This window comes from Ursus americanus, chromosome 8 (assembly GCF_024610735.1).
Source record: "Ursus americanus isolate L20-20 chromosome 8, mUrsAme1.1.p, whole genome shotgun sequence".
Lineage (NCBI taxonomy): Eukaryota > Metazoa > Chordata > Mammalia > Carnivora > Ursidae > Ursus > Ursus americanus.
Window position 1 is genome coordinate 22,893,398 of NC_142134.1, and position 14,804 is coordinate 22,908,201.

At 42.5% G+C, this 14,804-nt stretch overlaps 1 protein-coding gene across 3 annotated transcripts in view; it reads right to left on the bottom strand.

Annotated features, from left to right (window-relative positions):
- The window catches only part of FRAS1 (Fraser extracellular matrix complex subunit 1), a 413,106-nt gene that overhangs the window by 19,157 nt on the left and 379,145 nt on the right, over nt 1–14,804 (bottom strand). For all 3 annotated transcript variants that reach the window (XM_045790212.2, XM_045790198.2, XM_045790207.2), the window contains 6 exons: nt 14,117–14,349; nt 11,310–11,470; nt 9,121–9,335; nt 3,899–4,049; nt 2,361–2,468; nt 1,222–1,381 (listed from right to left, as the gene is read on the bottom strand). In XM_045790212.2, the coding sequence (XP_045646168.2) occupies nt 1,222–1,381; nt 2,361–2,468; nt 3,899–4,049; nt 9,121–9,335; nt 11,310–11,470; nt 14,117–14,349 (1,028 nt within the window). The remainder of the gene's footprint in view (nt 1–1,221; nt 1,382–2,360; nt 2,469–3,898; nt 4,050–9,120; nt 9,336–11,309; nt 11,471–14,116; nt 14,350–14,804) is intronic.

Genomic DNA, 14,804 nt, shown 5'->3' on the forward strand with positions numbered 1-14,804 from the left:
GAGATATTTAAAGTGGTTCAGAAGGCTGGGTTTGAGATAAGGCTAGAGGGGAGGGTACAGGCTTTGAGTAAAGAATTTGAACTTCATCCAGTAGGCAGTGGGGAGTCAGCGGAGGACTTAAAGAGGACAGTTGCCATGTCTATAAATTAGGACAAAGTATGTGTATAATCTCATGAGCTTCTAAGAAGCATAGCCTTTGAAGATTACACATTGATTTCAAAGGAATCATTATTTAAAAAAATACCTGATGTAAAACCAAAAATTCACAATTAAAGAAGTGTTTTTGAAAATGATCCTTAAGACAACCTGCTACTTCTTAACTATAAAGCTGGAACAAGAATTTCATGCTAAATACCAATCTTAATTTCATGTTCTATAAAATGAGGATAATAATATTTATGACGGACTCCTGGTTGCCTCATTATCCTTTTTATGGTAATAGTTTTGTGTTTCTCCTATTTTTCCCCTTTACAAATGAGATATTTTAAGTATTTAACCAATTCCTATTCTACCTCTATTTTGGGTGTGGTAGAGAAAGAAATCTTATTATTTATTTTATAGAAGATTGGGCCATAAGGGTGACATCTCGACTTGATAACCAAAATACTGGATTTTGAACTGATTGTAGTGATTAGATTGAAATTTTTTTATTACACTAAGGTTTTTTTTTTAATGATTTTATTTACTTATTTATTTTAGAGAGGGAGAGAAAGACAGAGAGAGAACGTGAGTGGAGGGGGAGCAGAGGGAGAGGGAGAAAATCTCAAGCAGAGTCTGTGCTGTGCGTGGAGCCTGATGCAGGGCTCAACCTCACGACCCTGAGATCATGACCTAAGCTGAAACGGAGGCTGCTTAAGCGACTGAGCCGCCCAGGCGCCCCACTAAGGTTTTAACTAGACATATTTCCCAGCTTCCCTCGTAGGGAGATGTGTCACGTGACCAAATTCTCGCCAATAGGATGTGAGTAGAAGTGATACGCAGCCTTCTCAGTCTTATCCTTGTAATAAGGGTAACTACTTCCTCGTTCACACAGCACAAGCTGATCTGACTTACCTAGTTTCTTTCTCTATTTGTCAGAGGGTTATTTCTACTCCCCCTTTAAAACGGAAATCCAACTTTTGCAAAAAAAAAAAAAAAAAAAAAGAAAGCCATATTTCCAAGCCTCTGAAAGAGACCGAGATCATTTCAGATCTCCCCCAAACACCCCCATCCTCTACTCACCTGTTATAAGAGCTTGTGGCTCTCCAGAGTTGATAGGGAGAATCAAAAGTCTGAGCACTCCACAGTAGCTGCAGGTCAAATTCAATGCCTCCTAAGTGGTCTGGAGTCAGTATGAATGATTTCACATCAGGGAGGGTGTGGTGCTCCATCACGAACTGTCCTATTTCAAGGGGAAACACACACACTTATTTGTAAGTTTTATCGTACGTGAGATGAATTCCCTATAAAGCCTTAGTACCAAATTAATATTCTTCTACCAAACAACTAAGGTTATACCTACCCTCTCACACCTTAGACTATATTCCACCCTGGCTGGGCAGCATGGCATCTCACCCCAGTCTATCAGCCTACTCAGGATGGTCATTATGCATATACATTTATAAACAACACGAATGTTCCTTGTGAAAATGGTGGGGCATATTCATAACAACAGGGGCCCTACACTTAGCTTTGAATTTCAAAAAACGTGTTTCTTAGAGGCAGAAAAGTCTTGGTAGTTTATAAACAGAAATATCAGTTTCAGATAAAAAAAAATTACATTTAAAGCCGCTCAAGTCCTGGGTAGAAAGAAACAATTGAAAACATCATTGAAAAGGTAAAGGTCGCTCAGCAGGACACTTCTGCTCTTTCAAACTGCAGTCATATAGTGTCGTGAATAAATAAAAGTAGAGAGACTCCTAGACTGAGAGACTAAGAAAATACAACAGCCAGAATGTAATATGTAATATTGATTGGATCCACTTTCCTTTTATATAAACAGATATAAAATAAATATAAAACAATATAAAAACAACTGGAAACGACATTTGTAGGACAATAGAGTGACTGTGAACAGGGACTAGATATTATTGGATCAATCTGAAATATCTTAGATGTAGTGACACCATTGTGACATGTAAGAGAATGCCTTTGTTCTCAGATGTCCACTGAAATATTTCAGGTAACTTGACATGAAGTCTGCAACTTGTTTTCAAATGTGGTACAAAAAATGGGTATGCATATAAGTATGGATGCGTACATATATGGCAAAATGTAAACAACTGTTGACTTTGTTTTTCCTTGTTCTAGTCTTTTGCCTTTTGTCTATATTCGTAATGTTTCTTAATAAAACATTGGGGGAAAAACTACACTGATATTACCTCTGAATTTGGCATGGGTCTTGAATTCAATGACGAGACGGCCATCCTCTCGAATGTAGATTCTTATTATCTGAAGCCTTGCAGAGAGCACACTGTCTGTCTGGATTCCTGAGCAGGCAATCATACACAAAACATCCAAGTTAGGGCATGGAGAAGGTCTCCCAGATAGTAACCTACATGTGAGTTGTCCCAGTGATACCTCTAAGTAGAGCTGCACAGTAATTTGAATGTAAGTTAAGAAAAATTTATATACTCATATGAGCATAGTATCTATTTAGACATATTTGCCAATTAAAACTGTATGACAGTTCATTCTACTGGTTTTTTGGTCTTGTTTTTTGTTTGTTTGTTTTTTGTTACAGTTCCATTCTCCTTGATATAGTTTCTTCACACCTGAAAATGCCACTTAGCCAGAGTCAGGGCCCTAGCCCATTGCTCGAAAATATTGGTCCTTAAATTTCTTACCATCCACTTCACAGCAACATGTGATGACAGTGCATCTGCATCAGACTCTGTTTGCTTTTCTTCACAAGGACACCTTTCATGACCCAACAGAACATAAGCAATGTCCTGGTGGCTACATTTTATATTCAGACCAATGCATGATTCAAGATTAGCTTGTAGAAGGCCAGCCAGATATGGCATGACATAAGGAAACCATGGCTTTCAGGAGGATAATTACAACCATGATGCCCAATGAGTTCAGTATGATCCAATACCAAAGGGTAACCAAAGGAGGGGAAAAAACAACATTTAAAAAGAATCCCAAAACTCAAGAAATTATCGGACCCAGAGGGTGAAAACTTCCTGAAGTTATTTTCCTATGAGAAATATAAAACAAATGGTTTGAGTTCAAAGCATTCAACAGAAGAAAGGACTGTACTTTCCATTACCAGAGATGAAGCTCTGTCTAAAGAACACTCCTGTAGCTGCTTAGTCGCTCAGATCGGGTAAATCACTTCCAGGGATGCTGACAGGGAGAACGGGAGCAGCAGAAGGGGAGATGAGTTTGGGGCATCATGTGGTAGCAGTGGGACAAGGCGGCTTGGGGGAGACAGGAGGAAGCTGTGAGCTCTTACCTGAGGGGCTGTCACTAATACATAGATCTGTGGTTCCTGAGAAGAACCATGTCCATATATGCTGATGCTGGAAGGCCTCCAGGGATGAAAAACTCAATCTGGAAAGCTAGGGACCCAGAGTGGAGGATGGCAAGTGACAGATGGGTTCCTATACTGCGCATTAGGGGTTCAGAGGTATCCTTCTGGAGTAAAATCATGTTCATTTGCTCCTAGTTAAAAATGGTGTGATTCGTGGCATTTAAGGAGCAAAAAGGTCTTCAAATCAGGTGCGTGGAAAAGGAAATATATATTAAGAGCAACCTGGTTCACTTTATTCATTTGGCCTAGAGTGGCAGCCCTCCTTTGACTGTATATAGGACAACGGGGTGAAGAATGGAGCTCCTGTTAAAAGTCACTATTACTTTGTCTTAATCTTGCTTGAATATAGATTAGGGATAGTTAAGATGTCAGTGGGTATACCTGTTCTCCAGAGAACAGTGTCATAGAAGAAGGAAAACTCCATTTCGGTGTGGTGCTCCAAAGAGGCCCAGCCTCTGGGGGCTGTCACATAGATGTAGGACACATAGAGAGGCACGTGAACGGTCAGGAATGACTGAGCAGAGTCTCTCACCTGCCAACATAAATGGTGCACACAGAGGGTTATTTCTTTCCTGGATGAAAAGGCATATGGTTATGACATCTCAGTTCGATTTTTACTCCCTCATTTAGTCACTGACTCATTCAATAATTATTTTTTTAAATTTTTAAAAAAAGATTTTATCTATCTATCTATCTATCTATCTATCTATCTATCTATCTATTTACTTATTTGTCAGGGGAGGGAAAGAGCACAGGCAGGGGGAGTGGCAGGCAGAGAGAGAAGCAGTCTCCCTGCTGAGCAAGGAGCCCGATGCAGAACTCGATCCCAGGACCCTGGGATCATGACCTGAGCCGAAGGCAGATGCTTAACCGACTGAGCCACCCAGGTGTCCCTCATTTAATAATTATTAACCAAGTGCCCACGACTGTGCTAGGTGTCTATGCACCAGACTGAGCTTCTCCCTCAACACTGGAAAGAACCCAAATCGTTGCCCTTATGGAACATACAGTTTAGTGAGGCAATGCATACATTTAAAAAATAAGGAAAAGAATGGGAAGTGTCCAGGATGCTTCTTCATATATGGTGATCTGGGAAGGCTTCTCTGAGGAGGTGACATTTGAACAAAAACACTCTGAAGACTGAGAAGGAGCTTTGCCTCCACTGTTCAATTGCTGGAAGACTTGGCTAAGATGTTGAAGATACCCAGTTATTCCCAAAGGATTAGTACATAGTCTCTCACTGACCACATTTTTCAGTGACCTGTAGGAGAGTCTGAATCAACCCTAATTGGAAAGATGCCCAAGTCTGGATCCTTGGGATGAATGTGGCTGACTTGGATGTTTTAGTGAGTAGTCACATCTCTTGCAACAGGAACTGAGGTCATGGGATTTGGATATCATATCTAGGAAACTTAGCAACACACAGTTCAGAGCTGCATATGCTTGCATAATTTCCCACCTCATACAATGCCTCACTGAAATAATTTTGAAAAGGCAGCATATCATACTTCCAAGAGAATATTTCTTCTAAGGGGATTCCTGTTACCACTATTAATGGTTCAAAAATTTTTATTTTACTATGCAATGAACAAAAACTGGATGGAAAGATAACAAAATACAAGCAGAAGTTTTCATGGGGAAGCTAACTGTGCATACGTGTGTATGAATGCGGGACTTGATTTATTCATTTTATATTTTCCTCTGTAAACATATTATTCCTTTTATAACAAAAAAGCTTAATTTGAAAAAATTTTATTTTTGTCAATGGTAAAATACTATAATATACTATGGAACTTGCGTTTTTCTTTTGTTTTAAAACACAATGTAAAGTGTTTCCATGCGTAACAGGAAAAGAGCCAAATGTTTCATCAATATTTGGGACATCAACATTTTAATTTTCTACAATATTTTTTTATATTCAATGGCATCAGGGATTCAAGGTTTGATACCAAGTTTTTCAAAAGACTCCGCTAATTACATATGCATTAACAAATATCTTTTGAAATGCCTTATTCTGTTTTCTTTAGAAAATTTCCAGATTTTATCTGGACCTCACACCATATTCTCCCCCTTTAATATACAGGCTTTGTTAAAAACACATGGCCTAATCTCAAAATTGTTGATATTAGAACCTCAATAATTCTTTAGTTGATAAGAAAAATTAATTTTCCCTCCTCTGTTTCTGTTTTCTATCCTTTAGCCCTCATGATACTCTTTACTAATCCTTAAAAAAAAACACCTAAACCTTGACAAATATTTACGATATACCTATACTGTGCTAAGTACCTTCCCAAGTTGAGATGATTGGTTACAATTTCAGATGAGATTCAGAGAAGTTATGATAGGGAAAGATATGAACTAGGGCTTGGTTGTAAGTTCTCTATTCTTTCTACCATATACCAGCTGTTTCAACCATTTTTAAAGAAACAGACTGCAATGAAGTACTTTTGTGTGTCTATTCTGTGTTGGTTTAACAAGTGGGGCATATATATTGAGAAATCTTGGTCTTTGAGATTTTGACTCACATTCTGAACAAAGATACCTAAAAACGTAATTAGAGTAAAAGCATGGAAAACACAGAATACTAATTTTTGAGAGGCCAGAGGAGGAACCAATCACTTAGTTTTGGATTTTGGGGAGTGAATGTAGGTCATGCAACTGCAGAAACAGAAAGTAGGCCTAAGAAAGCCTAAATTTTCCTTTCGGTAGAGGGCAGTAGTGCATGTGAAATGAGAGTGAAACAGAATGAGAGGCATTACAAAGAAACAAAACATTCCATTCCATTTACAATAGCACCAAAAATCATATGTTATCTCGGAATTAACTTAACCAGAGACGTAAAGGACCTATATTCTAGAAACTACAAATCACTCTTGAAAGACATTGAAGAAGACACAAAAAGATGGGAAAATATTCCATGCTCATGGATCAGAAGAATTAACATAGTTAAAATGTCCATGCTACCCAGAGCAATCTACACTTTTAATGCTATCCCGATCAAAATAACAATGACATTTTTCAAAGAACTGGAACAAACAGCCCCTAAATTTGTGTGGAACCAGAAAAGGCCCCGAATCACCAAGGAATTGTTGAAAAGGAAAAACAAAGCTGGGGGCATCACGTTGCCGGATTTCAAGCTATACTACAAAGCTGTGATCACAAAGACAGCATGGTACTGGCACGAAAACAGACACATAGACCATGGAAGAGAACAGAGAACCCAGAAATGGACCCATGGTTCTATGGGCAACTAATCTTTGACAAAGCAGGAAAAAACATCCAGTGGAAAAAAGACAGTCTCTTCAATAAATGGTGCTGGGAAAATTGGACAGCTACATGCAAAAGAATGAAACTTGACCACTCTCTCACACCACACACAAAGATAAACTCCAAATGGATGAAAGACCTCAATGTGAGACAGGAATCCATCAAAATCCTAGAGAAGAACATAGGCAGCAACCTCTTTGACATCGGCCACAGCAACTTTTTTCATGACACATCTCCAAAGGCAAGAGAAACAAAAGCAAAAATGAACTTGTGGGACTTCATCAAGATAAAAAGCTTCTGCACAGCCAAGAAACAGTCAAAAAAACTAAGAGGCAGCCCACAGAATGGGAGATGATATTTGCAAATGACATTACAGATAAAAGACTGGTATCCAAGATCTACAAAGAACTTCTCAAACTCAATACACGAGAAACAAATAAACAAATCAAAAAATGGGCAGAAGATATGAACAGACACTTTTCCAATGAAGACATACAAATGGCTAACAGACACATGAAAAAATGTTCAACATCATTAGCCATCAGGGAAATTCAAATCAAAACCACACTAAGATACCACCTTATGCCAGTTAGAATGGCAAAAATTGACAAGGCAGGAAACAACAAATGTTGGAGAGGATGTGGAGAAAGGGGATCCCTCTTACATTGTTGGTGGGAATGCAAGTTGGTACAGCCACTCTGGAAAACAGTGTGGAGGTCCCTTAAAGAGTTAAAAATTGAGCTACTCTATGATCCAGCAATTGCACTACTGGGTATTTACCCCAAAGATACAGACGTAGTGAAGAGAAGGGCCATATGCACCCCAATGTTCATAGCAGCATTGTCCACAATAGCTAAATTGTGGAAGGAGCCGAGATGCCCTTCAACAGATGACTGGATTAAGAAGATATGGTCCATATATACAATGGAATATTACTCAGCCATCAAAAAGAATGATTTCTCAACATTTGCAGCAACATGGACGGGACTGGAGGAGATTATGCTAAGTGAAATAAGTCAAGCAGAGAAAGACAATTATCATATGGTTTCACTCATTTATGGAACATAAGAAGTAGGAAGATCGGTAGGAGAAGAAAGGGAAGAAGAAAGGGGGGGTAAAAGAAGGGGGAATGAACCATGACAGACTATGGACACTGGGAAAAAAACTGCGGGCTTTAGACGGGAGGGGGGTGGGGGAATGGGATAGGCTGGTGATGGGAGTAAGGAGGGCACGTATTGCATGGTGCGCTGGGTGTTATATACAACTAATGAATCATGGAACTTTACATCAAAAACTAGGGATGTATTGTATGGTGACTAACATAATATAATAAAAAATTATTAAAAAAAAAAGAAACAAAACAAATTTTAATCAAAGACATGTTCCCAAAATAATCACACTAAGTGCCTCCAGAAGTCCCTCTTTCAGTGTGGTTAAAGCTGATCTGAAATGAAGAACAAACGTCATTTTTGGTCCATTCAGATAACCGCTCATAATTGGGTAGAATCTGCCTCAGATTGAATTTTCCATGAGGATGTATTAGCCTAGTCCCTTTGATATAACTGCCCTCCTAGGATGATGGCTTCTTACTAAAATTTTCTTTTGTCACTAATGATTAATAACTATTGAGAAAGTATTGGGGTGCCTGGGTGGCTCAGTCTGTTAAGTGTCTGCGTCGAGCTCAGGCTATGATCTCAGGGTCCTGAGATGGGCCCCACATAGAGCTCCCCGCTCAGCAGGGAGTCTGCTTCTCCCTCTTTCTCTGCCCCTCCCCCTCACTTGTGCTCCCTCTCTCTCTCAAATAAATAAATCTTAAAAAGTGTCCATTTTTGCAAGGGTTGTCAGTTTGGCACAGGTTTGGACTAGGTATGGACATCAAGGTGTTTTAAACAATTCTTTCCCCATAATGCTTAAAAAGAGAGTGCTCTACTTGTCTTCTGAAAGGGTGCACCTCATTTTGACTTATTTCCCCAAGTGTGGAAGAGAATCCATCTACTTTGTAATAACCTTACCATCAAATGTAAATCCTTTTGGCTTTCCAAAATACACCTAGAGGGAAAAAACACATATATCTACAGAAGTAAATATTAGATTCTTACATAAATGGCCATACCAGACAGTAAATTTTTCCACATTCATTTTAACATTTTCCACATTAACTTTCCAATTAATTGATTTAGCGGACTTTGGGGGGCTCCCTTTAGCCACCATGCTGCTAAGGGACTTCTAAAGAACACTCCCTTGGCTATCCCAGTTCTCGGGGCTGCTGGATGCAAGGTGCTAACAGAAGCACACTCAGGTGCGCGCACCTTCCAATAAGCCCCTGGATCACCCACCTGGAAGTCGGCAGTGACAGACCCCCCGCAGACGTCAATCAACTCGGTCATGTCGTAATAGGCATCAAAGGTCCAGACGCAGCTCTTCAGGTTCAGGTGTTTGTAGAGCTGGATGGTCTTGGGCTCCCGGACGCTGGGGTCAAATTGGAAGGGGCGGTCGTAACCAGGCCCCAGGGCCGTGCTGTCGTAGACCCTGTCGTCCAGGAACCCTGCCTCTGTGCGGGAGGGAGGAACAAGGACGAGTGACTCAGTCTTGGGCATGGCCCTCACTGGCTGCTCAGGAGCTGAGTGGGGAGAAGGGATGTGTCCTTGTGAGACTGAGGTAGCCTACTCTCACTCTGAGACTGTTAGGAAGCAACCCAGGGCTCCCAAAATACACTGGGTGAGAAGGCGAGGGGAGCTAGACTTCCCATTGCCATGGGTTAAATAGAGTGACTAAGGTCACAGACTCCTCTAAGAGACTGTGGGAACCCCAGAAAAAAAGGTGAGCAAATGGTACTATAAACGGAGTCAGAGCTCAGTGGCCCCATGTGTCTTGGAAAAGAAAACATACTGAAGCTTTGCAGTCAATCCTTGAAGACACAGATTTACTATATGGAAAATTTGTTGATGAATTGCTATTTTTTAGGCTGATTTTTTCTTTAGATAGCTTTTATGTAAAGCCAATAAACAAACATCTGACTTCCTCCTCCCCTCCTATGGTTTTTGAACTCTTGGAAAAAAAAAATCTTAATTTTGTGTTAATGAGTAAATAGCTCGCTAATGATGCTTGACTAAACCTCCCTGCTACGGGCAAAAATTATTGGATCAAATGCTGCCAAGCAACTGAACTGTTCTAAATTAAGGAAGACCTTAATGCAGCAGAGAGCTAAATACAGATACAATTTTAGAATATCAGGATTAAAATTCTTTATACTACTAAAAGCAACTACAGTATTCTGAAAGAGTTGATGCATTTCTTACAATGTTTGACACCAGCACCCGGTCCTCTGCCCCCAAAAGGACTGCGATCTCAGTTAACATGTCTTGAATTTAATTGTGTTTAAGTAGGAAGACATACAAAGTTTCAGCCTATAACCAGAGTATGTTTCTTTCAGCGGCTGCAGACGTGGACCCGTTATACTTTCATGCGTAGCTCGGTGACTTGCAAATAATTTACACTCAACTAATCTCCACTGTATAAAGACCATCACTACCTAAAGTGATGCTTAATGAATATGAAAGAGCATATGAATGCTTTTCTATCTTCCAAAACACCGGTAAATGATTCATCAGTTGTCAAGGGAGGGAACACGCATTTAATGTGCACTTGCTAAGGTAAATGGAAACGGACAGGAGTCTTTGTAGAGTAAATGTCTGCTATGGCTAGCTCAGGGGCGCACCTCTGCGGCTGTCAGCAACTTCGGGCCTGTGTCCGCGGGGCACGTTGGCTCCTCAGGCTGCCCTTGCGGGGGCCCTGGCCATCGGTGACTGAGTGAGGTGCGACAGAAAGGCCTGACAGTTGGGGCTGGAAGTAGGGTGAGTGGGACAGACGGGCTCTCTCCAGAGCTCCCCCAACAGTCAGTGGAGGCTTTTACAGGTCGGTGCTGGACTGTAGTCTGACCTTCCCCTCTGCCCAATTCTGCTTCCTCTCCTTCCCTTTGGCGGATGCTGATCCCCAATAAACACCTTGCACCCCCCACTCCATCTCAGCTCCCGCTCCCCGAGAACCCATCCTACAACACAGGACATCTGCACTTTAGCTTTCGAAAGAGGCTGCAGAAAGGGGATTTTAGGGCACAGACCCAAACATGCTCACTGTGGGGGAGGGAAAGAAGCAACAGCTATCATGGCAGGTGCTTTAAAAATGTCCGCAAATTAAATCCTCACCCTGATGGGTATCAGCTGTTATCCTCACGTCATAGATAAGAAAGCAGTGGTTTGGGGAAGCCCAGCTATCTCTGTTCAGTTGCGTAGAGAGTGCAAAAGGGATTCGAACCCGAGTCGGTTTGATTCCAAAGCCCTTGTTTTTCCCTATTCACTTCACCGTCTAAGCTGCCTATGTCTGGATGCCTGCTAAGGAAGGAACTCTCCTCATCACGCAGATTTTGAGGACTGGGAGACAGGAAAGCAGAGTTCACTTCTCTGCGTCCCTCAGGGCCACGGCGCTGGGCGGGAACGGGATAGTCAGCACGGAAGTCGTCCCTCACCTGAAATGCCTCTCAGGTCGCGGGTGGTGACGAGGTTGGAGCAGACGTGCTGGTGTCTGTAGATGGACTCAGACAACAGAAAATGCAGGTTGTGCAGCGGCATGGTGGAGATGAGGGGCAGCATTCCATCCTGGTGTGGGATCTGCACGGAAATGTGGATTCTGAGGCAAAAATGGGCAGAGAGAGTGTTTAGGTGCACGCTAGAAACAGCCAACCTGGTACATTTCTTCCTCGTAACTTACTCTGCCTTCACCAGAGAATTCCCCGTTCTTTGTCCTGAAGCTGCCCGTGTAAGAACACAAGGGTATGATGTACACGTGGGGTTGTCCCCCACCCCTCCCGCCGAGAGATCCTCCAGCTCAGAACTGATAGCAATCAAGAATCACATTTGTTTCTTCCGAATAAGAAAAGATAACACCACAACCACAAATTACTTTAAAGCTTTCTTGTGCTTTAATGGAAGCTTTGTTTCCTTGTGAGTTACAGCAAAGTCACTGATAGAGGTGCCGTTCCCCTTCTCTGTCACAGGGAGTGTCTGGGGGAGGTTGGGTAGGGCCGACGCTCATATTTTTTAAAGTATTTGTGCCAAATGACATCACTGAGCTCTTTAAACTCCAAGGCCAATATTCCTACCCAAGACAATATCTTAGAAAGAGGCGCCTAGGTGCCTCCGTTGCTGGGCGTCTGCCTTTGGTTCAGGTCATGATCCCGGGGTCCTGGGATTGACCCCTGCGTCGGGCTCCCTACTCAGTGGGAAGCCTGCTTCTCCCTCTCCCACTCCCCCTGCTTGTGTTCCCTGTCTCGTTGTGTCTCTCTCTGTCAAATAAATAAATAAAATCTTTAAAAAACAAATAAATAAAAATAAAAAATAGAATACTGATAACACCATAAAAAAATAGTCATATCCCACTACCCCTACTGTCTCCTCCTGAGACTTCTCCCACCTCTCCCCCTTCAATTTCCAGCAATGTGGGAGGCCCTCACTGGCCCCCATTTGCAGTGTGCTCTCCCCTCATCTACGTTTCTCAGCTTAGGTGCCTTGGCACTGGGACATCTGTAACTTATTCATCTTGGCTGCTATTTCTTGTATGCTTTCAGACTCTGTTTATCTTGCGTCCCCACGATGAGGACAAGGATCGCTGCCTTCACTTCTTTTGTTTCTCCAGAGCATGTAGTAAAAAATTCTAAATAAAACGGGAGCTTAATAAATATTGGTTAAGACTGTGATAAAACAGAATGTACTTATGGGCTGCATTATTTTCATTGTACAAGTTTAAATTTTCAGCATGTTGACTGAGGGTGCCTTTGAGTTTTTACAGCTTGTTTCTTGGAACAAAAGCCCAAGAGACTTTTTTTTTTTTTAAAGATTTTATTTATTTATTTGACAGAGAGAGAGACAACACAGGCAGGGGGAGTGGGAGAGGAAGAAGCAGGCTCCCAGCGAAAGAGCCTGACGTGGGGCTCAATCCCAGGACTCCAGGATCACGCCCTGAGCCGAAGACAGATGCTTAACGACTGAGCCACCCAGGTGCCCCGCAAGAGACATTTTTAAGAGGAATCAGAACCTTGGAATAGGAACAGGATGTCTCTTTTGCTAGGAAGGGGTCAGTAGTGCCCTGGGCACTTCTGCTACTGCTTTCTAACAAAAGTAAATCTCATTCTGTTAGAAAAAAGAATTTGCATATTCTTGGCTCCATATTTAAATCTGTTTTTTTCCTCCATGCAAATGAACCCCTTTCTCTGAACTCAGTTGCTCATAAAGGCACACGTACGATTAGCACAAGGTTTAATGAATATGTATAATACACATGAATTCTTTTTTGCTTGGCAAATATGAAAGCATCTATCTTCCATCAAAATCATGGGAGCACGGAAAAAATAAAAGCACATCTGTCCAGTGACTTTCAGTTTAAATGGTATTATTACTCTGTTCACTAGATATTTAGCAAGTGTCTCTTAGGTGCCAAGAAGTACCGTCCCAACCATAGGGGATCCAAAAATCCTCCTCCTCCTCCTCATCACCACCATCATCATCATCATGGTCCCTGCCCTCACCATCTACTGTGGGACCTTGAGAGCTTGTTTGCAGGTTCTAGCAGGGAGCACAGCTACTCGTATACCCTGGACCAAAGAATGGTCCTCCTCTCTCGGGGAAGGTCGTCCTCTTTGACCGGGCATGCAGCTTTGGGAGGGACGCACCTCGAGTGGTGAGGGAGGAAGGGGACGCCCGCCTAGCCAGCCAGATCAGCCGAATCAACCCTGGCGATCAGTGGGGTGACAGATGTCACAGCCAGATCCCCCTCACATCCTCTACTGTGGGGACAGCCAGAATGAATGAGGATAATGCTCTAAAGGAGGCAACCGTGGGTGCCAGGAGAGCCGGAAGGAGGAGCTTCCAAATTAAATTGGGAAAGATGATGGGGAAGTTCCTAGAAGGGATGTCATGAGCTAGGTACAGTAGGACAATAGGATTTAACTACAGTAAGTGGAAGGGGGCCGGGAGTATTGCAGTCAGGAGGGACAGCATGGCGGAGGCATGCAACATGGAAGAGTTGGAAGCTCTGGGGATTTGATTTCAGTTTGATTCTGTGTGGGTAGAAGGGCAGGTGAAAATGAGAGGCAAGGGACATGAGGCTAAGAAGACAGACAGGGGCCGGATTTTAGGAGGCCTTTGAGGAATTTAAATTTTTTCTGAAGCATGTATCACCACTATTCTTATCTTACAGAAGCGTCGCTCATTGATCTGTCTCACCCAGAAAACACACAAAGCAGAGCCCCCGCATTGTGGACGGCACCACCTGCCTGACCTGTTTGGGTGCTCCTTGTGCTTGACGTCCAGGTATTTCAAGGTGGCGATGAAGGACTGAGCCTGGAAGCCTCTGGCTGTCCCGGCTACCACTGGGGTGTGGCAGATAGCACTGTCTGTTCCAATGGTAACAATGTTGCTCCTTAAGGGGGTCCCCACATGGCCCACCTTGTCTACGGCCTTTGCCACACAACGCACGTGGAACCTCCGGCTGAAGTAAATGCTATCCAGGACCTATCGGGAAAAAAAAGTACTTCAGACGTGGATACTCCTTAAACAGCTCCTTACACTGTATCTTCCGGATGATATGACACGACCAGCTTCTGGTACAGGGTTATTTGTGCAGACCATCCATCATCTCTCTGTCCATCCATCTATCCACTCATCTATCTATTCATTCATCCACCACAAAACTAATGACTTTCTCCCAGGAGCCAGGGACAGAGCAGTGAGTATGGACAGCCTAAGGCAGCATGTCAGACAATGAACAAGCAGACAGACTGCAGCGAGAGCCTGGAGATGGCCGGTGACCAGTGATAGTATTGTTCTCTTTATAGATAGGGTCAGCATCAGGACCACTCAATGGTTTCCAGCCCTTCCCTTAAGACTGGCTGGCCTCCAAGTCACTTTTGCTGAGGGTATAGTGTCAGGATACAGAAGGGAGATGCTTTCTTCCCAGGAGTTATTTT